The sequence below is a fragment of the Lissotriton helveticus genome, chromosome 10, assembly GCF_964261635.1.
Source record: "Lissotriton helveticus chromosome 10, aLisHel1.1, whole genome shotgun sequence".
In the NCBI taxonomy this organism is placed as follows: domain Eukaryota; kingdom Metazoa; phylum Chordata; class Amphibia; order Caudata; family Salamandridae; genus Lissotriton; species Lissotriton helveticus.
In genome coordinates this window covers 667,184,201-667,208,284 of record NC_136071.1, presented here as the reverse complement: position 1 = coordinate 667,208,284, position 24,084 = coordinate 667,184,201, and the positions used below count along the sequence as shown (strand labels likewise).

Here is a 24,084-nt window from a genome sequence, read left to right as displayed (position 1 = left end):
CAAGGCACAGGTATTTGTTACACAATGCTCATTGCATTATTTGTGCAAACCGATAATTTTTAAAGAAGACCAATCAAAAGTGGCGTTCATGCTGTCTTATCTGAGTGGCGATGCTGCGGCGTGGTCCATGCCTTTGGTGTCCACCAATGATCCAGTGTTATACAATTTTGAAAATTTCAAAACTGCATTTTTGCGAATTTTTGATCGACGAGCAATTTCTCAGACAACAGACAATGAGCTTTTGGATCTAAAGCAAGGAAACAGAGAGTTGGTGGCTTATCTTGCTCAGTATAATAAATTAATTGTGGAGACAAAATGGCCAGAGACTAAAAGAGCAGCCATTTTCTATCAAGGTCTGAGGGACGAATTAAAGGATGGGTTGGCTCAGATCCCTAAAAGACCCACAGATGTTTCGGAATTAATAGATTTGGTTCTTCAAATTGATCAAAGACAATCAGAAAGACGTTCTGAACGAAGAAAAGAAGTTCGACCGATTCCTCCAAGGTTTGACCGAATGCGTACTGAAGTTGGAAAGACAAAGGAAGAAGCAATCACAGAAGAACCGATGCAAATTGGTACCGTTCGAGGACCGCTGAGTAAAGAAGAAAGAGAGAAGAGGCGGGTTGGAAAACTGTGTATGTATTGTGGTGGTTCCGGTCATTTTTTGAGAGAGTGTCCAAGGCGGCCTAAGACTGCGTCGTGGGTAAAAGACAAGCTCCACCAGTAGAAGGAGTTGCTCTGGTGGAAGCGAATTCTAAGACAACTCCCAATCAGCAAAGTTTGGCTAATACATTGCAATTTTCTGCTCCTCATCTTATTCTCTCATGTCAGATATCATTTGGAAAATCGGAACAGGCCACTGTGGCCATCATGATTGATTCTGGAGCCACAGGAAATTTCTGTGATCTTGCATTTGCCCGGAGTTTGAGTATCCAGTTTGTGAAGAAACCCAAACCAGAACCTGTGCGTGCAGTAGATGGAACTCCGCTATCCTCAGGTCCAATATCTTTCGATACAGAAGTGATCACCATTCTGGGTCCAGGAGAACATTGTAGTTACATCAGTTTCAATTTAATTGATGCCCCGCAATTTCAATTGATTTTGGGGTTACCCTGGCTAACTGAACACAATCCCAAGATTGACTGGGCTAAGAGAACTGTTGAATTGAGTTCAGATTACTGTCTTCGGCATTGTTTTCATCCCATCCCTAAGGAGAGTGAATCAACAATCCCTTATTGTTTAGCTAATCAGCCACAGATGATTTGCACAGAGGAAATTCCAAAAATTCCGAAGGAATACCAAGATTTAAAGTCAGTCTTTGATGAAAAAGAAGCTCTTAAACTCCCTCCCCATCGGGAATATGATTGTAAGATAGAGTTAGAGCCTGGAGCGTCTTTGCCATGTAGTCGGATCTATGCTCTCTCAGAATCGGAGAATTTGCACTTAAAGGAGTACCTTGATCAGAATTTGGCTAATGGCTTTATTAGACCTTCTCAGTCTCCAGTCTCCTCTCCTCTTTTCTTTATTCCCAAGAAGGACAAGAGCTTAAGGACTTGCATTGACTATAGGGCATTAAACCTGGTAACAAAGAAAAATCGCTACCCGTTACCACTCATTTCGGAGCTTCTGGATCAGGTGAAAGATGCCCATATTTACACCAAATTGGATCTAAGAGGGGCCTACCACTTGGTGCGGATGGCGGAAGGAGATGAGTGGAAAACGGCATTTCGAACTCGATTTGGTTTATTTGAATACCAGGTGATGCCTTTTGGACTGTGCAATGCACCCGCTGCCTTCCAGCATTTTGTGAATGATATCCTCCGGGAATTTCTGGATAGGTTTGCTGTCGTCTACATTGACGATATCCTAATTTTTTCTAAGGATATGAATGAACATGTTCTCCATGTACGAGCCATCCTGAAATGTTTATTGGAGAATCAACTTTTTGTCAAATTGGAAAAATGTGTTTTTCATTCTTCTCGAGTTGAATTCTTGGGTTTTATTCTTTCTCCTCAAGGAGTTTACATGGATGATTCAAAATTAAAAGCAATACAAGATTGGCCCACTCCAAAATCAGTAAAAGAAATCCAAAGTTTCTTGGGGTTTGCCAATTTCTATCGACGTTTCATCCAAAACTTCTCTGAAAAAGTGAGTCCAATCACCCGATTGCTCAGAAAGAATGAAAAGTTTGAGTGGAAATCTGAGACAGAGGAAGCCTTCCAGTTTTTAAAGAAATCTTTTGTTTCAGCACCTATTCTACAGCATCCAGATCCAACAGAACCATTTTTTGTGGAAGCAGATGCTTCAAATTGGGCCATTGGTGGAGTTTTATCTCAGCGACACCGGAAGACAGGACAGCTCCATCCGGTAGCTTACCATTCCCGGAAATTATCTCCGGCTGAGATTAATTATTCCATTGCTGACAGAGAATTATTAGCTGTGAAAGAAGCATTTCAAGAATGGCGACATTACTTACTGGGAGCCAGACATGTGGTCACAGTATTTACTGATCATCGAAATTTGCAGTTCCTGAAATCAGCTCGCACCCTGACCCCTCGACAGCTTAGGTGGTCTCTTTTCTTCGCCGACTTTGATTTTGTTTTAACCTACAAACCTGGGGCTGAAAATGGAAAAGCAGACGCACTTTCTCGTCTGAATTCTGAAGATGACTCAGCTGCGAAGTCAGTGAATAGATCGGAAGAGTTTATCATTCCTCAAGAAAGAATTGTGGCAGCTTCGGTGATCCCTGATTTGGAGGAACAGATCAAAAAAGAATTTCAGAAAAAAGAATATGAGAATTGGGCGTCTGAGGGGCCAGATCGGTTAGTAATGAATGGAAAACCATCAGTTCAAGGCAAGACATTCGTTCCTGGAGTTGAATTACAAGAAAAGACTGTTGGAATGTTTCATGATCAACCATTGGCTGGACACAGAGGAGTAACTAAGACCTTGGAACTCTTGAAGCGAAATTTTGATTGGCCGGGCATGGAAGCTCAGGTGAGACAGTATGTTGCCACTTGTGAACCATGTTTAAAAGGGAACAGTCTTAGACAATCTCCACAGGGTCTTCTCATGCCTTTGCCTGTTCCCCCTTATCCTTGGCACACCGTGTCGATGGATTTCATTGTCGAGTTGCCAACTAGTCAGGGAAATTCAGTCATTTGGGTTGTGGTTGACCAATTTTCCAAGATGAGTCACTTTGTTCCTTTGAATGGTCTTCCTAATGCCACCCAGTTAGCTACTCTGTTTGTCCAACATGTGGTAAAATTGCATGGAATTCCTAGAGTGGTCATTTCAGATCGAGGGTCACAGTTCGTGTCTCGTTTCTGGAGATCCTTCCTAAAAGGGTTGGGAGTGGACTCTCGTCTGTCCACCAGTTACCATCCAGAAACTGATGGACAGACGGAGAGGGTTAATCAAGACCTTGAACAGTATCTTCGAATTTATTTGATGGAACAAGCAGGGGAGTGGCCGTCTTTACTTAGTACAGCAGAGTTTGCGTACAATAACTCAATCCACTCTGCTACTGGTTTCTCTCCTTTCTTTTTAAATTATGGCAGACATCCTAACATGTTGGTGAGTCAAGTGGAAGTTGAGGTTCCAGCTGCTGGAGATTTAGTTCAGAAATTGCAACGGGCCTATCAGTTAGCTTCAGCAAAGTTGATTAAATCAAAAGCTGAGTACAAGAAGCAGGCTGATAAAAGTCGTAAGGAGGGACCAGTTTTTGCACCTGGGGATCAAGTTTGGGTCTCTACTCGCCATATGCGATTAAAAGGTAATCGAAAGTTTCAGCCAAAGTTTGTGGGACCTTATCCAGTGGTGCGAATGATAAATCCAGTGAGTGTCAGAGTAGACCTGCCTAAAACCTTCAAAATTCATCCGACTTTCCATGTTTCATTAATCCGCAGGAATCCACCCAATTTGCGCAAGGTTCTTCCTCCAGCTCCCATCCAAGTACAATCAGCAGAAGAATTTGAAGTTAAAAGAATTCTTGACTCTAAGATTAAAAGAGGTCAGGTATTTTATTTGGTAGATTGGAAAGGCTATGGTCCGGAGGAAAGGTCCTGGGAACCCAGTTCTAACATTCATGCTCCCAGATTGGTGAGAGAGTTCCATAAAGTTCATCCACAGAAGCCTAGGGAGGGGGTTTTGGTGGGGGGTACTGTCAGGAATGGTCATGACTTAGTCTCTAACACAAGTAAAGTCCCTCCCCAGCTGTTCCTGGACAATACTAAGTTTTTTGGCAGAGCTGCAAATTGGACGCTGTTGGTGGCAAAATTCAGACGCAAGATGGTGGCAGCCGCCTCTGATGCCACAGATTAATTGAGCTGTCAGCGTTCTAGTCATTCCATCTGGTTCGGAATGTAGATACTTGATGCGCGTGCAACTGTTCTGCTGCGCACTTCAACCGTCATTCCCTGAGAGACGGTAGCCTCCGTGCTCTCTCTTATCTTCTGAGCCGCTTATCGCGGTAATAATAGTTTTGGGTCCTTTTCCTACCATATTCAGTCACTGTCACCTTGTTCCGGTAATTCCCTGGTCCGCCCCGCAATTTCTTTGGAGCAGTTTGGAATTCGTCAGCTGTTCTCAACCTCCGTTGAGTTTTTCCCTCATGAAACGCTACCAGTTTGTTCAGCGTTTCCTGTTCAGTCGATTCCCTTTCTCCAGCAACCTTGACTCCGGTAAGAATTTTCCTTGAAGTACCGGTGTGCTCTGGAGATGTCTTTCCAGTGAGATTCACGAATGATTCAACGCTGTCTAATTACCTGTACTGTGAGAACAATCTGACTTTTGAACTTGAATTAAGCCCGAGGAAGATATTCGATTTCTAGTACAATTCAAACCTCGAATGTGGCGCAAGAAACTTTTAAACTAGTATTGGAGCGCCACCTTCTGGAATAAAATCGTATTACTTTCAGTTCCCAAATTCTCTGAGAATTTTGGCAGCAGTGTTGTTCATTCAACGTTCTGGTTCCTGTATGTAGATGGAAATATATATATATATTTTTACTTACCAACTTAATCTTCAGCAACACAGTCAATCCAGTTGGGAACTTGCTTAGAGATAATAGTTCAATCCTTGAGAACTCAGCAACAGCGCCAGTTATTGAAGCCTTATTTTCAATGCATAGGACTTTGATCAAGCACTAGAAAATCAGCTCCTATGCTTACCCAGCCTTTTGAGTCAATTCAGAGAGAGGCTAAAGCACACACTAGTCAGGTAATAGGAGGGTTAGAATAAAAGTGTATTTAGTCTAAATTCAGATGCTGTGAGAATGTAGTAATGGTCTGTTAACTCTTACAGGTGAACTATCATTTCCTGAAGAAGAAGAAGTGAAGTCACGAGTGTGTCTGTCTCTCTTGTTTGTCATCCACTTCCCCTTTCCCCCTCATCTCTGGGGTCAGAGAAATCTGGTCCAGTGGTGTAAGGGAGTTGGGAAATTAGCATCACACCTTCAGCCAGGCGTTCCTACGGAAATCTGGAATTCCAGGTACTGACCCTTTGACAGAAACGCAGCAAACAGAAGGTGCTTACAAGGCAGAATCTTCAGTGAAGTATGTCGTACTCTGGTGCCTGGTGCTTCACCAAGATTCTAAACGAACTCCGGGCAACGACTAGACCGTATAATGATAGGCGGCCATTTTGGAGTTCCGCTTGAACCAGTCTTCTTTCTAAGAAGGTGATCTGGTTCTATGGCTCATTCTTTTAGCTTGAATGCTTGATAGGACACATATTGAATCATTCTTGGGCTTCCGGATCCAGACACCATGCTACCCCAGTTTAGACCCAGGCATATCCAAATCAGTCTGGACCCTCTGCCTCATGGGAACAGTCCAGCCTGAACTTCCAAGCCACGTATTCCCTGGACTGGAAACAAGCATCCTGGGCCCGGTTTCAGGGTATCACTCCTCATCAGCCAGGTAAGCTGGAATACAGTGGCAAAGTTAGCAAGGGACCCACGTCTGGGTATACCCTACCAACTTAGGGCGAACAAAGCAAACACAAGGAGATAATTGATGGAGTACTGAAACCTTTCAGACACTCGCCCTCAGTCACAGATCTGGGTTGAATCTATCATCTTTATTTAGCTCACTTCGCCACCCCAGTTCAGACCCAGCCATATTCAAATCAGTCTTGATCCAGTTCCTCATAGGAATAGTCCAGCCCGAACTGCCAATACAGGTCTTCCCTGGACCAGAAACAAGCATCCTGGGACCAGTTTCAGGTTAACACACTTCATCAGCCAGGCTAGCTTGAATCCAGTGGCAACGTGAGCAAGGGCAGTGGCTGCTTCTTTTGCATTTCCGCTGCTGTGTGGATTGGATCGCAGCTCTTTGGACGCGCAGCTTGCCCCAAATGCATGAAGCATCCTCAACGCAGGCCCTTGCTTCGCTCGTCGACGGAAGCTTCGACAATGACGCCGGACTCTGCATCTCAGCCTGGCAGCTTCTCGTATCTGACACACCACCCTGACTGCGTGCCGCATTCTCAATGCCAGACTTCGCATCACAAGTCTTGTCAACGTGATCCTCAACGATGCTACAGGCCCTCGCATCGCAGACTCACTGCATCTCGGAACCTGCGATTGCTTTGGCGTAAAGCCATTTCGGTATGGATCCTCGCAGCTCTTTGGAAACCAGGATTTAAGGTACTTTGTTCAGCGGGCCTATCTGGGTCCCGCTAGTCGACCCGTGCTCCATCGCAGCCGTCCTGAATTTATGACGTTTTCCTAGTCCGACGTGACCAGATATCCACAGTTGGTGCTCTGTGCTTTTTGGTGCTATTTTGATCTCAATCTTTAAATTTGGATATCTCCGGTTCTACTGTTTGCATTTTTTCATTTTTGTCCTATTTTATTTATGAAAGACAATTCTATTTTTCTAACTTGGTGTGGGATTCTTTTTTGTGCAGTGTTTTCACTTCATTATTGTTTGACGTGTTGCACAAAGACTTTACACATTGCCTCTAAGTTAAGCCTGACTGCTTGCTCTGTGCCACGCTACCAGAGGGTTGAGCGCAGGCTAATTTCGGGTTGACTTGTACCTCACCCTGACAAGGATTGTGGTTGCTGCTCATACCCAACAACCCAATTTCTCACAGTCGGTCTGTCCTAGAACCAGTACACAAACTAACAACCTCGAAATGGTGTGCCAGGGGTCATTGTGTGTTCCTAGGGCACTTATATGTATGCACATTACTCTTCTTTTGTTTTTGCCTCCTCCTGGTTATCTGGATTCTAGAACCCTACTCGGTCCATTAATCACCTCTTCCGATAAAGGCTGGTACATCGCTGCCTCATCTTTATAGTCTCCTAACTGGCAGAGGGTTCCCTTATAAAAAGCTAATCCATTAGTAACCTACTTGCTAAATGGTGAACTCACGTTCATTACACACTTTGACTCATCCGAAAAGCTGGGTCACATATAAAGTAAATCTAATCATACAGGAATACATACAAAGTATCATCCCTACTGGCTTTTATGGCTCCCTATCGTGATAAGGTGACAATCTCTTTCCTCTCCTGCGGTAACACAGAAGCATCTTCCACCTTTCTTGTAGATTTGGAGCAATGATCAAAGGGAGACAAGTGAGATTGAATGAGGACCCAGACTCATAAACTCCCTAAGATCCCACCAAATGCTGGACATGCCTATTCTGCCATACCAGGAGACCAGTGACAAGGTTACCTAGCTTCGTCGCAGTGTGGATCCCGTCCCACTTCTGGAAAGTGGACCAGGTTGCCACCTAGCACACTATGAAAAAAACACTGTCATCCATTCTGCTTGATAGCTGGTTGAGAGCTAAATCAAATGATGGCATGCAGTAAGTCACCCATTTAATTTTAGAATAAGTCGTTCAGTCCATGTTTCATTTATCTTTCGTGTATCCCTCGAATATGTGCCTTGTAGAGAAGGTATAGTGACCAGACTAACCCTGTACTTTATGTGGATGACCAGGGATCTTACCTGAATCCTGAAAACATTACCTGTCCCCTATATGGGCATATCTGAGCACACTCATTGGCACGGCAGCCTTAAAAAAGAGGATCTGATGAAACAGACCAATTGAGTCTATTTTTTTTGTGACATAGATTTTCTCACTTGAAAAGCTGACTTTTTGGAGACATTTACCAGCGGAATTAGAGAGCTTTAGGGGTTTTTGTAGTTCCACAAAGTCAAGGTCTTCTTTTGAACAGCCTCAAAGTTCTGGAACTTTACCTACCACAGAAAAGTACATAATTCTCTTGTTTCATCAACAAATCTGTGTCTCCAACTGAGCAAGCATTATACAGTGTTGTTTTTTCTAGAGCTCTCAAATTTTACACCGGATGAACAACTCTTCACATTGTTTCTGAACATATTTCCATAGCTTGAGAACTATACTCAAGTAACCAAGTGTTTGAAGTTACTTATGTGTGTGTATAGTCTGATGTATCAAAAATGATCATGACATTAGCGCAGTTCTGGCTCTTCAGAGCATTTCTGTTCATACCACGAGAGTAAAGGCAGCACAAGCAGCCTTCTGTCACAGATATATGCAGACAAGGAGTTTTTACACAGGGGAACATTCACCCAGAAAAGGTGCAGCTTTTGACTAGGAGGTTCTATGTAATTTATGTGTTTGAAGCCTAGTCAGGCTTATGCTTTCCTTCTCCTCTCAGTTACGGAATCCGATTTCTAACCAGTTGAAAAGATGTACAGAAGAGTGACCGAGTAATTAACCATTACCTTCATGGTGCTTCCAGTACTTTTAATCTATGCCCTCTTTCCTGTTAAACTCTCAGCCTTTGTGTCAAAGTACATGCTGTGCAACAATCTTCAACTTTTAAAAATTGTATAGAAATTGGACCGGGATGGTTGGTGACGCATTGATAGAAGCGAGACCAGCTTCTTCTAGACATGCTTAGTGGCGTAGCTAGACCTTGTTGTTTTTGCATTTGTCACCCCCGAGTGGGAAGGGTATGCTCAGACGTTAGTCCCATGCTCTCCACACCACTGGAGTCAAGCTATCCAGGCTGATGACGGCTGATAGCCAGAAACCGGTCCTTGGATGCTTGATTCCGGTCCAGGAAAGACATGGCTTGGCAGTTCGGGCTGGACTGTTCCCATGAGGCACAGGGTCAAAGCTGATTTGCATATGGGCATGTCTGACCTGGGGTGGTGTGGAGTGCAAAAAAACGATGGATTTAGGCCCAGATCTCTGTACTGGGGTGAATGTATGACATTGTTCTGCATTCTGTCCATCAATTGTTGTTTTTGCATTTGTCACCCCGAGTGGGATGGGTATGCTCAGACGTGAGTCCCATGCTCTCCACACCACTGGAGTCAAGCTATCCAGGCTGATGGCGGCTGATAGCCAGAAACCGGTCATTGGATGCTTGATTCCGGTCCAGGAAAGACATGGCTTGGCAGTTTGGGCTGGACTGTTCCCATGAGGCACAGGGTCAAGGCTGATTTGCATATGGCCATGTCTGACCTGGGGTGGTGTGGAGTGCAAAAAAACGATGGATTTAGGCCCAGATCTCTGTACTGGGGCAAATGTATGACATTATTCTGCATTCTGTCCATCAATTGTTGTTTTTGCATTTGTCACCTCGAGTGGGATGGGTATGCTCAGATGTGAGTCCCATGCTCTCCACACCACTGGAGTCAAGCTATCCAGGCTGATGACGGCTGATAGCCAGAAACCGGTCCTTGGATGCTTGATTCCGGTCCAGGAAAGACATGGCTTGGCAGTTCGGGCTGGACTGTTCCCATGAGGCACAGGGCCAAGGCTGATTTGCATATGGCCATGTCTGACCTGGGGTGGTGCGGAGTGCAAAAAAACGATGGATTTAGGTCCAGATCTCTGTACTGGGGTGAATGTATGACATTGTTCTGCATTCTGTCCATCAATTGTTGTTTTTGCAGTAGCTAGACCTTGTGCCACCGATGGTGGTACCTGTGTTTGCTGCCCATGGCGGTGCAGTGGGGGAGGGGGCCACTGCCCCCAAAACCTGTGCCATCCGGGGTGGACGCCCCCACTTGCTACTCCACTGGACATGCTTCATGATGCTGTTTATAGTACACTGGCAATTTCAGACCAGTTGTGAAGGAAGGAAAGCAAGGACTAATCCTATTGTAATAACTGTGAAGGAAAATTCACATTTTTGCTCTTTTAACTCAAATGCCGAGTGAAAGGATACGCTCATTGTGCATGAAACAAAAATAACAGTGAATTTTATTTGAATATTTTGCTCTCAAATTGTGTGTTTTTGTAGAATAAATCGACTGTTCAACCATACTTTGTTTCAGGGATTAATCCTCAAAGGATGGGTGGATTCTTCCTCTGATAAAGATATTGTTGTGAAGAAGTCTATTAAGTACCTTGAAGAAGGAACTCAAGACAGCAGTGATGTATTTGGAGCAATGGGGAAGGTATGATATATTGCTGAATCCATCTTATACTTTTATATATGTGTAATTGGCTTCAAAATATGACATTCACATTGGAAATGTTCACTTGAGGTGTATGTGTCCAAAATTGTTTAATTCTCCTGGACCACATAATGAATTTCCCAGTTATCAGTTTATGTTCTTTTATATCTTGCGTTATGTTTCTTAGGTGCTTATCCTGTAGAATTCTGCATATGCCCTCTGGCAAAACATGCAAACAATGCTATCACTGAAAGAGCTTCAAAACTCCACAGCCACAGTGGGCCATTCAAGTAGCAGAAAAGCAGGATGCCAATGCAGGGGAATATACCATTACTGTGATTAACGAGAACTACAAATAATGTTCCAAGAAAAAATACTGGTGACACAATGGAACCATACACCTTTAAAGATTATTGTTTGTTGAAGATGTAAGAACATGGAAGCAAGACTTGGCATGCAGGTTGTGTGTCAGTATGTCCAAAGAAACACTTAGGGGCTGATTACAATGCCGTAGTAAATGTCAGAATTACCAAGTAGATGTAACATACATGTGATATTCCTGATAGTTGCTTTCTCTCCATACCCTTCCCACCTTTTACCTGTTAGACTGGTCAAAGGCATGCATACAGACTGGTGTAAAATACCACATATAAAGTATTTTGTAGCCTGCCTGCCTCCTTGAACTGGGAATACCTAGTGAAATTATTTGGTCTGCACAACACCTCATTACATAGGTATTCTTAACATTGGATATCCCACTCTTTTTCACACTAGATTTGAAAACAACTTTGCAGTATTTAGCACTTTACTTATTTGTGAAATTGTAGGAGAAATAATTTCTCAAATATTGCAAGACCACTGGTAATCCTCTTTCTCAGGTTCAAGTGGGATAGATAACCAGTGTCAAAGCAGTGTTTAACACGAAGTCTCAGATACGGATGGCCAAAATGTGCGCGGCCTGGACAAACGACTTAACCACTTTCTTATGTAAAATGTTGCTAATCCAGACACCAGAGTCCCTTTCCTTCCAGGCCTTAAACTCTCTGTTGATAAGTTATACATTGATGTTTCCATTGTCAGACAACCGAATCAATGAGATGGGGCAGCCAGTGTATCTGTGTCTTGGCCAGATATAATCACTCGCATAGTAGACGTAGTCACAGGAAAACGTACCGGTTGTCCCACTCTGGGACTCATGGTACTTCCCAGAGAAGGCGCTAGACAAAAGTGCAAAGGACAGAAAGACCGCCTATAGTGATATTTTTAAAGACTGCTTTCTATCACTTCATTCTACAGTATACTGAAAAAAAGTCTTCACTGTTGTTTAACTAGCATCACATCATAAAAGTGGCGCTGGTGCTTGTTAATTTGAATTTCAGTTAAGATAACTTGTAAGTATTGAGATATGAATCCTATTGTCAATAATAGATCTGAGTTTTTGAAACCTGTGAATTGAAACCATAATGTGTTGGCTGAAGGCTTTGTTGGTGCCTGGTCAATCAGTATTAGGAACTCTTAACTGAGCTTTAGGTGACTAGGTGACATTTTTAGAAGTCTTCAAAAATTGTAAAAGAATGTATAATAATAGTTCTTTAATACTTAAAATGAGGTACTATCATTTTCACTGCCTAACCTCGGTCACTTAAAAGTAGGGATCATGTTAATAAAGTTTGAGAAGTCCTTGATTAAAAATCCGTCCTTGAAGTCTTCTGTTCCTAGAACATAGGCACATAGTATGAACAGCACAATCTGACCATTCCCCTCAAATAGTCAGCCTCTGTATCACATTGTCTGAAGAACTGTGCAGATAAGATCATCAGATTGTTACTTTTTTCACAGGTAATATACTTATTCAAGCAGCATATGTTTCAAGCAGCCCTGGATATTATCAACCAGATTATAGTTGGTTTCCCCAGTTTTCTGCCAGCCCTTGTTTTCAAAATGAACCTCTTCTTGGCTCAGCAAAACTGGGATCAAGCATTGGAAACAGCACAAAGGTAGGTCCAGACCCACATGAACACATTCTACTGTATATTGTTTACCTTTTCCAAATCGCAATTAACAGTACCACAGCAAGATCATTTGTGTTCCCAAATGCAGTTTCCTTTTACCAACAACTTACCACAATCCTTTGCATTACACTTCCCAGAAACATGACAGTCTGCCTTGTTTTATGGATCCAAAAGTTTGCACCTAACTCACATTGCACTTTCCAACAGGATGACATACTGCCTTTTGTTGCACTTCAACCAGCCCGATACCCTATCCCGCAAACTCTAGTAGATGCTTCTCAACAACATGACATCCAGTCTTACCATCCGCTCGCAAGCAAAATGCAATTTGGTCTTGAACTGCGCTTCCTAATAATATAACCCCAGCTTTGTGTCTCCATGACAATTTGATATCCAGTAACGTTTTCTTCTCCAACATTACTTATTGCATAGATTTACATGCTTGATCCAAATAATTCTGTGACCGGAGACACTGGGCTAATTTTCCCTGCATGTGAATTGGCACATGTTGACAATACATCTGGGACATGGGCAAGGGCTGCCAGTAGGACTACAAACCATCCCCTGTCCGACCCCTAGCCCACACCTCAACTCCAACCCACCACTGACCCTCCTGCTGACATGAGCAGTTGCAAAATATTTGTGGATTTGTCTCTGGAATCAAGGAAAAACTAGCAGGAAAGTCTGGTATTTCTTGGTTCAGCTGAATAGTCCCAATACTGTGATCAAAAGTAGTGATTGCTATTTTTTTGTTACGGGCATACTCGATGGAATCAGAGGATCGAGACAAGTAATCGCCCGCACCAAAATCCATTAACCTTGTAATCAGTTGAAACATTGCATGTTTGTTGTTTTTTTGTTTTTTTGTTGAATGTGTCTGGAGTCAAACTTTGAAATGCTCTACTTTTAGATCTATTGCATACCATTTCTCTCCATTCATCTAAATACACATTGGATTTGGAGGCGCTAGGGGGCGCACAGCGGAATGGCTGCCTGAACTGCAGCTCCGCCAGGCGACCACCAACAATGGGTGATTACACTGCCGAAAACCCCGAGAAACCACTTTGAAAACATATGCACGTGTGTAGGAAGATGAGCTGCACAGTCCGGTGTGCTATAATCCGGAGCTCGTGCGGGGCAAGTTAATTTTTTGTCGGGCGGCATGCCCGGACCGGTCACTAGCCTGACAAAATGGCCGGCGGAGATTAGCGTACTGTGGACAGACGTGCTAACCGCGGAATGAGATCGGCTTCAAACACCAGCAGGCAATCACCGGAGGTGAGAAAATGCAGATTCCGCCAGTACCGCCGAGATGGGTTGCCTGTCCTGCATATGTGCGCCCGTTGGCCTCAGGAGTGACACCGGACGAGTGCCTGACAAGATGGCCGCGCAGGGTCCCGGAGTGAAGTTAGTGTTTACATCGCGCCCAGAGTAACGGGTTGAGCGGGACGGGACGATCTGGCTAGCGGATACGCGAGGGCACTGCTGCTGGGAGCTAACGCTGGTGACTGCCTCACAGTCCACACACTTTTGCCGCCAGAGGTTCTATTTAGGCGGGGATCCGCCAAAACAGCGCTGGTAGCGCACCAAGCAACAGCGACGTATAGCTCGCAGAGACGGCTGAGGATCCATGACCAGAGGTCAGCAGAGGGGACAAGACCATAATAACGGTACTGCTTGGCCGTGTAGCGCCGCATCACTGCAGAGGCGACCTGATCACGGTTCCCCATCGCCCAACAGATCTGGCGGGAGGCTGTAGTGACCCTACTCATTGATAGCGGCGGCGGAGTCGAGTGGAGTGCTTGAGCACCCTGGGAGGCGTATCACGACGACGACGGCAAGAGTCACGAGGGCGTCTGTGCCCGTTTGCAGGAAGGCGGCATCCCCATCCACAAACATGGGGAAACCAGATAAGCAGCAGCCTAAGATCTCTTTTGACAACAGGAGAGCGGGGAAATCTACGGAGGAAGTGGTGGAAAATGGCGACGCGGCTACTCCTATGCCTAACAGCAACATGGAGAAGATCCTACTGGCGATTCAGTCAAACCTGCAAGACATCAACGGTAAGCTGGACAACCTAACTTGCAGGATGGACGGCATGGCTGCGAGGCAAGAAAAACATGGCGAGAGGTTGGATGAGGCCGAGACAAGGATTGCAGCCGTTGAAGATGATGCACGAGCCTCCACCTCCAAATGCACTGGCATGGAAAAACTCCTGGAAGTAATAAGAGCGAAGGAGGAGGATTTGGAAGCGCGCTCAAGGCGCAATAACGTCCGGATCACGGGCCTGCCGGAGACGACCAACACGGGACGGATGGAGAACTACGTTGAAAACCTGTGTAGGGATCTTTTTGGAGCAGAGGCCTTATCGCCAATCTTCATTGTGGAGCGGGCGCACAGATCGTTGGCCCCCAAACCGCCACCTGGTGCCACACCTAGACCAACCGTGGCGAGGATCCTGAACTATCGTGACAGGGATACTATTCTCCGACTGGCACGGGAGACGGGTAAAATACAACATCAAGGCAACTCACTGGAGTTCTACCCAGACCACACGGTCGCAGTTCAGCAGGCCAGGAAGGAATACGCCTCAGTGAAAGCTAAACTGCGTGATTTGAACATAGTGTACTCAATGTTGTATCCAGCACTTCTCCGAGTGGTATGGAGGGAGAAGGCGATCGTGCTAGCTACGCCAAAGGCGGCCCAGGACTTTATCAAAAAGGTACAGCGGGAGGCGAGAGCGGAATCGCATAATGATCAACAGAGAGACTCAGACTGACGCCACCGAAAATAGCTTCGTCCGCCGGTGGTGAGTTCTATTATACTATTGACAGATGGTTATTGCCACATAACCACTAACGGTTAAACTGGGCGGGCCTGCCTGGTACACAGATCCGCTGAACAGACGGTGTCGGTGGTGCTGCACTAGCTATCTGTCTGAAGGGCTAACTCACACTGGGGTTCAAAGTTTTGCTATGCTTCTTTATATTTGTACTCTGATTGTTGCTTGCAGCTACACCCTGCGAACGGGTCCGATTTGTGGTGTGTTTACACTAGACACCCAGCAGTATGGAGGTGGTTTACGGGCACATAGCCCGCTTGCGGGGATTCTGACCAGACTATTCGCAGACACATCATGGATTTATGCGCGCAAGTGGGCGGCAGGAGGGAGCACGTGTAGTGCCTAGTGTGACGCAGACAGGGGTTGTGGAACCGGGCGACTACATGCCCGCTACTGCGAATCTCAAATGAACAATTTATTCTCAGGTTCCTAACTGTGCCAGGACACACCCCGAACGTTAAACATGAGATGGATGGTGCAGACACCTCTGACATATGAGGTCGTAGAGTTGTTATTCTGCCCATAGTTCAGAGCAGCTGCTTATGTAATATCAGGATGTGCTTGAAAAGTGGAGGGGTGGGCGGTGGAGGATCACACATCTTACGCATTTACACAGTTTCTGTAGTGTCGCCTGCACCCATCTTCTGGGTGTAGAAGTGTGCTCCTGGCGGACCTCCGTGAGGGTAATACCCAACACAAGTTCCTAAGATGGGCACTGTGTTAATGGTTTTTTGTTTAGGGGGCTGGTGCTCTGAGGGGATATGGCTTCGGCAGATTGGGGTTGCTGGAGTGGGCGGGAAATGGGAGGGGGGGTATTCGTATGTTTACATAGACCGACAGCTCTGCATATAGATATGTTATTAGTTTCTCCACCGGAACTGCCTAAAATGGGCATACCTGTTCGTTATACAAAGGAAAGGCACGCATCAATTGTAACATGGAATTGTATGAAAATGTTATGTGTTGCATTAACTGATGTCAATGGGTTCTAGAAATACGGACAGGCGAGGATTGCACATTCTTACCTGGAACATACGGGGGTTCTCGAAGCCTCAGAAAATCAGACAGATATTTGCCAGTCTTACCAGGTGGAAAGTAGATATCGCATTTCTGCAGGAATCACACCTTGCACCACACACTCACGCAACCCTGGGAATGAGGTGGGCTGGATCTATATACAGGGCATCTTATTCATCCTACAAATGGGGTGATAGTATTGATCAGGAAAGGGGTCAACTTTGAGGCACAGCAGGTCACACAGGATCCCTCTGGTAGGTACGTGTTGGTTACGGGCACATTGAGGGGGCAGCGAGTAACGCTTCTTAATGTATATGGACCAAACACAGATGCTCCGGAATTCTACAGGGAGGTTTGGGACCACTTGCAAAAACATGCTAACACGCACATAATATGCGGGGGGGGACTGGAATATGACACTGCAGGACGGAATAGACCGATCTTCTAATTCACTGGAACAGCATAAGCAATCGCGACAAATGGTATGTCACATGATGACAGACTTAGCATTAGCGGATCTCTGGAGGCTACAACACTCTGACACGCCAGGCGCCACACACATAACAGCTTCTCACAATAGCTGGTCCAGACTGGATTACTGGTTGGGTTCGAGGGACTGGGCCTTATGGGTGCGACAAATACAGGTGTTGCCCTGCACGTTATCGGACCACAATCCGGTTCTGTTACAAGTAGAAATTCCACATTACACCCCTACCCCCTTCCAATGGCGTTTTAACTCCCGGGCCCTATCAGACACAGTATATACAGACACCATTAAGAAAGCTATAAAGGACTATTTTGATATAAACACACAGACCACAGACGACACTTGCTTACTCTGGGAAGCGTTCAAAGCTACAATTAGGGGGGTCTGCATTGGCATCACCATAGGGGTACTCAGAGACATTAGGAGCCAGATCCGCCGTTGCGAACAGCGGATGAGAGATCTGGAGTTGCAATATGAGGCGACTCAGGATGTTTCATTACTGCCTGAGTTGCGTGAAGTGCATACTGAACATGCCAACTTCCTGGAGTCTGAAATAAAATACCTGGATCGCCCACAAACGGCTAGAGCCTTTGGAGAAGGGGGAAGGCCGGGGGCACTGCTGGCTCGGAAAATTTGTGAGGGAAGGGGGCGAGCAGCGATACTCAGAGTTGCATCGAGGGAGGGTGAGCTGCGAACACACTCTGAGGACATACTGCAATGCTTTGTAGACTCCTTTAGCTCCCTAAACCAATCACAACCCACAGCAACAACGGAGGAAACAAATGACTATCTGCATGATGTAGCGATTGGGTGGCTGTCAGATGCGCATAGGGAGTACTTGGCTAGGCCAATAACGGTGGAGGAGGTCACTGAGGTGATCAGATCCTTGCCAAATGGCAAAGCACCGGGTCCTGACGGATACACCACCGAATTCTATAAACAGTTCGCGGACAGTCTAGCTCCTCATTTAGTGGCGATGTATGGCGCCTCCTTTGAAAAAGCGTTGCTTCCCCCATCGCTACGAGAAGCGATGATTATTGCACTTCTAAAACCGGCCAAAGACCCAGAGGATTGCGACTCCTATAGACCCCTATCCCTGATTAATGTGGATTCGAAAATTCTCGCTAAACTACTGGCAGGTCGACTGTCCCCCTTGATGACCCGATTGGTCCTCCCGGATCAATCTGGATTTGTACCCACCAGATCCACCGCACATAATACTAGGTCCCTATTTGCACTCTCGCATTACCTGCAGCCCTCGGTTAAAGCGGTGGCGGTAATGCTAGACGCCGCAAAGGCATTCGATTCAATTGAATGGCGCTACATGATCGCTGTCCTGAATAGAATGGGGTTTCCTAAAAGGTTTGTGCAATGGGTTTCTTTGCTTTATACACAACCGCATGCAAGGGTCAGAATAAATGGCTATGTTTCAGATCAGTTTGCTATTGAGCGAGATACACGGCAGGGCTGCCCACTATCGCCACTGCTATTTGCACTGGCACTGGAGCCATTGGCCTGCATAGTGCGACAGAACTATAAGGAATCGGCGCTGAAATTCGTGGCCAGACCTCTTCACATATCACTCTACGCGGACGACATGTTGCTATACGTCCGAGACCCGGAAAACAACCTGAACCCACTGCTTAGGGAATACATCCGCTTCGGCAGGCATTCGGGGCTAGCGATTAACTGGGCTAAGTCATCTATAATTCCCCTAACTGACACTACATCGTCCTTTGCAGTAGACTTCCCGTTGGAATGGCAACAAGAACCGGTTCGATACCTAGGGGTCATGTATCATAGGGATCCGGATGAGGTATTACGAGCGAATTATGGTGTAGTACTCTCTAAACTGGAGGACAAAATTCAGCGCTGGATTCATTTGCCGTTATCGCTGGCTGAAAGAATAGCTATCGTCAAAATGAACGTGTTGCCCAAATTGTTATACCTGTTTAATAACATACCGATCACGCCACCACAAGCAATATTCCGCCGTATAAATTCCCTGGTGCGGACATTGATATGGGCGGGCAAGCAGGCTCGTATTGAGTTGCAGACGCTTACATTACCATTTGCCCTTGGTGGGTTCAGTGTGCCTGATTTCCTCCTCTATTACCTTTGTGCGCAGGCGCAATATGCTGCGTATTGGTACCATGCGGTCCCATATCTCACACACACGGCCATTGAAGAGGGAGATGCCTATCCTGTCCCCCTCTTTGCAATTATCACACACACCAGGCCACCGCTACATGCACAGGATATAAACACTGTAGACACCACGGTTAAAGCATGGCATAGGCTCGGGCAGTTAGCCCACAAGACCCCGCTGTATGCACCGGCCATGTCATTGCAGCATCATCAGGCCTTATCCGTCACTAGGGAAAAGGTGGGAATGTCTTTGCTGAGCAGGGCTGGTATTGACAAGTTGGGAGATGTGTTTCAGGAGGGCACATTCGTAGGGCTAGACCAATTGCATTATATTCAAAATCAGACTCCAATGTTTCGTTTTACATACTACAGATTGACCAGGGCATTGAGGGAACACTACCCGACATTCCCAACAGAGCCAGAATGCTTTGCACCGCTGCAACTACTAATTACCACAAATGATCTTTCCCATCTGGTGTCCAGGCTGTATACAGCTGCGCAATCAGAGCTGGCGGGGCACACTCAGAAAGCTAAGGGGCGGTGGGATGCATTAATGGACACACCATTAAGTGAAGTGAAGTAGTACAGTGAAGTAGTGTGGCTCACTGGTTAGAGGCGGCAGACCCGAGAGCAGAGGACGGCCCGGGACCAGGGTTCGATTCCCGGCGCGGCAGGTTTCTGGACCAGGGTCAGCGGACTCGATAATTCTCTCGCCTCGGTGCCCACTCTGATCAGCGATCACACTCGGCAACTCTGGGCATTAGCTTGCCTCATCTTCACTTACGGCCCCACCAGACCGCCGGGGATGCCTGGTCTCACCCTGGAGATACCCATTAAGGGACCATCTCTCAGGGAAGCCAGGAAGGGTTTCGCAGCGGTCGAAGCGCCTTGGGACCCTACGGGTAAGTAGTGCGCTATATAAATGCCTATACATTTACATTTACATACCATTGACAGACGAGGAATGGAGTAGCACCTGTGCTTTGACACAGATACTGACGCCAAACGGCAATTTAAGAATTATCCACTTTAAATTTCTTCACCAAATCTACTACACACCGGCAAAAATGCTTAGGTTTGGATTGCAAGAGGAAGACAAATGCAAGAGATGCGGGAGGGAGGGTGCGGATTTTGCACATTTGGCCTGGGACTGCGCTGGGGTGGCGAGGTATTGGGAGGAAGTCATTGACACTCTAGCGGTTATGATGGAGGAGGAGGTGCAGTGTACACCCAAAATATGTCTACTGGGTATAGTGCCACAATTTAGGGCGTTAAAGCGCAGGTTCTGTGCTATAGCTTTGCTGTTAGCGAAGAGACAGGTGGCACAATGTTGGCACAGCCGTAAAGTGCCGACGAAGAAAACGTGGCTTCATGACATGAGCATCTGCCGAGACAAACTGCAAACATATGAAGAGCAACTACCAGCAAAATCTAGACCGAAAGACATTTGGGGTTTCTTAACAAACTACCTTACCTCACTGCAGGACTGTGAGGAGGAATAGCTCTTTTCATGTGTAGTTCTAACAGGAGGGATGTATGATGCGCAAGCCCGAGGCTGAAGGTGGAGACAAATGGTGGACAGGGGAGCAATTCTCACACTTGATGTTTAAGCTGTGAAAGGTAGAGCTGTGAGGTCTTAGTTGGGGTATGTTAAGTTTCTATTTTACTTTTCTATGCAATAAAAAAATGTAAGGCTCACATCTGTTAACGGCTAGGAGGCCTACGGACATTTTACAGGGCGGCTCGTGTTTGACATACTGTGCTGTAAGTAATGACGCATACAAGTTATGACTGATGATAATACCAACGTGGCGAGCCGGCCCCAGGGTTGTAGGCTCATGCTGTGTAAATTGCTTTGTGTTAATAAAGGTCTTACACACAAAAAAAAAAAAAAAATACACATTGGATTTGCATTTTATTAAACTGCTTGGTTCATTTTTTACATATTTGTTGGAGTTCTAACCTATGTTTTTGCTCAAAATCTGTTTATTAATTATTTTTTTAAAGAAAACATTACAATATAGTTGCATTTACAGTTGCAATTGGAAAATAACCCTCCATAGACAGTTGCATAGTAGCTAACCTATGTTTATTGTATTATTATTTTCTTTTGTACATGTGCTTTGAAGCTAAACTTGACCTTGTTGAACGTTTACAAATAAAATAAGATACAAATAAAAAATACAAATGGAGATGTGAATGAGAAGGAAGGGACATGCACGTGGGACTCTATTGCTGTGTCATTGAAAAACCCCAAAGAGCATGCAAGCGAAAAACCAAAAAGCGTGAATAACACGAAGCCACAAGCAGATAGTAATTTTCTAGGAGTAAAGAGAAGGGATAGTGATAATGGGAGACAGAGGTTATGTACAGTGATGCGTATGTGCTAGTACTTACCCTATGTGCTAGCACGTACCCTATATACTAGTACTTACCCTATATACTAGTATTTACCCTCTTAATGTCTTGGTTCTGACAATAGATATCCTACGTGTCGAAGAAGTGGTCGCCTAAGGACATATCAACATATTTATTGACTCGCTAACCATTGTGTAACATTATCTTGTAAATCTTTGACTTAGTACACCATGCTTTATGTTTTTTAGACTCCAGCTTAAGGATGTTCTTAATATCGATGCCCTCCAACTTCTTACTGTATTTAGTCTGGCCAGGGAAGGGAACATGACCACGGTGAGTTATACTAAGTCATACTTCGGTAGCAGTAAATATTGATAAGAAAATATCTAGTTATCAACATCATGAGTTACTGTCGGCACAGAAGATAAGTTAAAAGCAAACACAAACATACGTTTTTAACCCCTCCCCTGCTGGTGACAGAACCACTCCGTCATCAGCTGCGGTCGCGCTGTGCTGATGACGGAGCGGTTCCGTCACGGCCCGCTCGGCACGCCTGCGCGGCGCGTATTCCGCGCCTGCGCTGAGCGTTCCATTGAGCGGGCGGGGCCGTGACGGAACCGCTCCGTCATGAGCACAGCGCAACCGTGGCTGGTGACGGAGCGGTTCCGTCACCAGCATGCGCCCGCCGCGCGGCCGCCCCGCCCCGCCCCCTTAGCACTGCGGCGGCATAGCCGCCGCAGTGAAGGGGTTAACATTCACAGTTTGGTGTTGCATAACAAATACTGTTTTCATCACAAAATCATTGATAAATTTGCCTGCAATCAAACAACCAATATTGCCAGTAGTTATGTTTCCACCATTGCAAACAGGAGAAATGGTTATCCATGATGAAATTCTCTTTCATTTTCAGAAACAGTAGCTCTGTGCGGTATCTTGGGACTTATTTGAGAGTGGAATTATGCAATTTTTGTATAATAATTTGTTAAGGAACTATGCCTATGCGAGGCAAAATGTTATTTTGTTTTTGTAGCCTAATTGTTGTTTGCAAATCGGCTCAATAAATTACATATGCGTGAGAAGACAACACTTTTTTAAAACCTTCAGGGAAAGAAAAATCAAGCAAGAACTGGAGCCCAATACATTTTGTTTACACATAATGGGAAAAACCTGATGCTGTTCATCATAAGAGTTCTAGAGACTGTCCTCCACCAACATATCACAGAGTCACATCGACAGTCTTTTTCAGCTCAAGAGCAAGGATATTTGAAGATGGAGCTGCATATAAATCCTTAGGGCCTCATTACAAGTTTGGTGGTCCATAGGACCCCCGCACCTGTGGTTGCAGTCTGACTACTGTGACACTGCGGTACCGTGCATCGTATTACAAGTGTTGCGGTCGGACCGCCACAAGACAGCTGCAGCCGCCGGGGATCAAGTATCCCGCGGCAGTGGCGCAGCGGTCAGAGGCAGAAATATGCTGGGCGTGCTGCTGCGGCAATGCCAACCATATTTTTAGTTGGCTGTCCACCACCGTTTTCATGGCGGTGAACCCATACTGAAAAGGTTGGCAGAGAGGCAACAAAGGGGGCTCTAACAGGGCCTCCTTGCACCTCTGGGCTTTGGGGTGCATGTGGGGTGGGGGGCACATGCCATGCCCCCCTCGATTTGCATAGCCCGGTTCCTGTACGGTGTGGCATGTATGCTACACCATGCAGGAAGGTGCAGGCGGTGCTCTGAGAACGGCGGTCTGCATGGAAGGCTCTTCTATGAGCCGACTGCCTCTGTCAGACCGTCCGGCAGACGAGGTTTCCTGATCTGGAGGGTGGTTAGACCCCGGGTTTGACGGTCCTACAGCGGACGGCTTGTTACACAAGTCCCTTTAATTTGACCTAAAATTGCAGATTGAAAAATATATTTAGGTTCTCTAAATGTATTCAGGCATCAACAACTGTTTTTATCAACATGTTCGGTACAGTGAATCAAGTTTAAATTTGTGCAATGGCTTAACCCTATCCATGCTGATGACAGAACCGCTCCGTCATCAGCCGCGGTGGCGCTGTGCTGATGACTGAGCGGTTCCGTCATGGCCCGGCCGCCGCGCCTGTGCTGCGCGGATTCCGCGCCTGCGCTGGGCGTTCCATTGAGCGGGCGGGGCCATGACGGAACCGCTCCGTCATGAGCACAGCTCAACCGCGGCTGGTGACGGAGCGGTTCCGTCACCAGCATGCGCCCGCCGCGCGGCCCCCCGCCCCCTCAGCTCTGCGGCGGAATAGCCGCCGCAGCTATGTGGTTAAGACATCCTGCTTGATGTAGAGACACTGTTCAAAGTCAAGATCTTATACGCCATCAAAGGACATGGCAACAAGGCACTCTGAGTCGAAATATCGAGCAGGCTCTGGGCTAAAGCCAACATTATTAGCTCACCTTATTGAGCAAAGTGCAGGAGGGAGGACTTCTCTGTCTTCACTACCTTGTTTGGGACAGTCCTCTTCTTCTTTGTCTAGCAGCCCCACCTTCTGGTTGGGACACTTCTTGTTGTTTTCTTCAAGTTCACTCCATTCACCTTGTACTGGAGTGCCGCCTTCTGAAGTCAGATATGTGGCAATACTAGTTGCCTCCTCTTGTCCAAACTGAAAGCCTCCTTTTCTCCATTTTAGGCTTTTTATTTTCATCTGCCCATGTTTCACTAACCAAAGTTACTGCCAAGGTCAGGCGACCATTTTTGTGTGCATTCTTTCCTTCCCTATTGTTCAACTCTGAGGTGACTGTAGAGTCAGAGTCACTTGCACCTTTGTTAAGAA

At 45.9% G+C, this 24,084-nt stretch overlaps 1 protein-coding gene across 1 annotated transcript in view; it reads left to right on the top strand.

Moving 5' to 3' along the window:
* The window catches only part of TTC21A (tetratricopeptide repeat domain 21A), a 465,179-nt gene that overhangs the window by 98,851 nt on the left and 342,244 nt on the right, over nt 1–24,084 (top strand). The window contains exons 5-7 of the mRNA XM_078663200.1: nt 10,297–10,419; nt 12,259–12,416; nt 21,532–21,616. Coding sequence (XP_078519326.1) covers nt 10,297–10,419; nt 12,259–12,416; nt 21,532–21,616 — 366 coding nt within the window. The remainder of the gene's footprint in view (nt 1–10,296; nt 10,420–12,258; nt 12,417–21,531; nt 21,617–24,084) is intronic.